This window comes from Aphanomyces invadans (assembly GCF_000520115.1).
Source record: "Aphanomyces invadans strain NJM9701 unplaced genomic scaffold supercont1.55, whole genome shotgun sequence".
Classification (NCBI taxonomy): domain Eukaryota; phylum Oomycota; class Saprolegniomycetes; order Saprolegniales; family Verrucalvaceae; genus Aphanomyces; species Aphanomyces invadans.
The window spans coordinates 410738-411690 of record NW_008580200.1 but is presented as its reverse complement, the minus strand read 5'-3'; the positions used below and the strand labels follow the sequence as shown (position 1 = coordinate 411690).

The following is a 953-nucleotide window of genomic DNA, read 5'->3' as shown; positions in this document are numbered from 1 at the left end:
TGCTTTCTCCGGTCTCAAGTTTCGGCTTCAACACAATGCGCTCAGCTTTCTCTACATGTACGCATGGCGCCGCGAATCCACCAACTGTGTCCATGTCTGCTCGTCCCCGGAGACAGCCCCGCATCTCCTTTGGATGTGCCCGTTTGCCCACTCGATCTGGCAGCATTACCTCCCGACTCTCACGACGCTCTTCGGCCCGCTCAACTGGGAATCACTGCTCTTCACCGATACTCTCCGACTGCAACCCCCGTATGATCGCCGCTTTCACAAAGAAGCCTTCGTGATCCTGCACTTCGTCCGCGCCATCATATGGAGGCAACTCTGGCTTCACCGCACAGCAATCCTTCTAGATGGCGACGTGCCCAATACGATCACAGTCGCTCACGAAGTCCGAACGTACCTGGAATTGCACCTTCTCCACTATCACACTACCCTCAAAGACCGACCCGACTTTCGCCGACTGCGACGACTCCTTGATCTCTGGATGTTCTGCGGTCCCGCCTTCCCCCAACCCCCCCTGCACCAGACCCCCCGCTACCCCCCCTGCTGCACCCCCCCTCCTACCCGCCCCCCTCCTTCCCACACCTCAAGACCCTCTCCTTCCTCTATTTCGTCCCCCCACGCCCCTCCGTCACTGCCTACGATACCCTGACTGCGCGTTCACTCTCGAACGTCTCGTTACCTCACTGTACATCGGGGTGTATTTGACCTTAACCCTACATTTCTATTGACCGACTGGCCAAACTGTTGTACAGTTTTGTCCTACGGAGAGGAGTATAAATATGGAGAGGTTACCGAAATGGTAGCCGTGCGGTCAAAGGATTGGTGGAAAAGTGCCGGGGGTATTTTGACCAGAATCCACTGTAGTGAGGATGTTGACCGAGCTGTCGCAGGATTGCCAGGATTTGGGCCCGCTCGTCGTCCAGGGTCGTCGGGAGTTGGAGATGTCGGCG

At 57.0% G+C, this 953-nt stretch overlaps 1 protein-coding gene across 1 annotated transcript; it reads left to right on the top strand.

The window, feature by feature from the left end:
* Window positions 1-163: 163 nt before the first annotated feature.
* On the top strand, window positions 164-652 carry H310_13732 (hypothetical protein; the record flags this gene model as incomplete). Its single annotated transcript, XM_008881357.1, has 1 exon — window positions 164-652. A coding segment is annotated over one exon (489 nt), but the record flags the coding sequence as incomplete, so codon positions are not given.
* Between the last annotated feature and the right edge of the window lie 301 nt (window positions 653-953).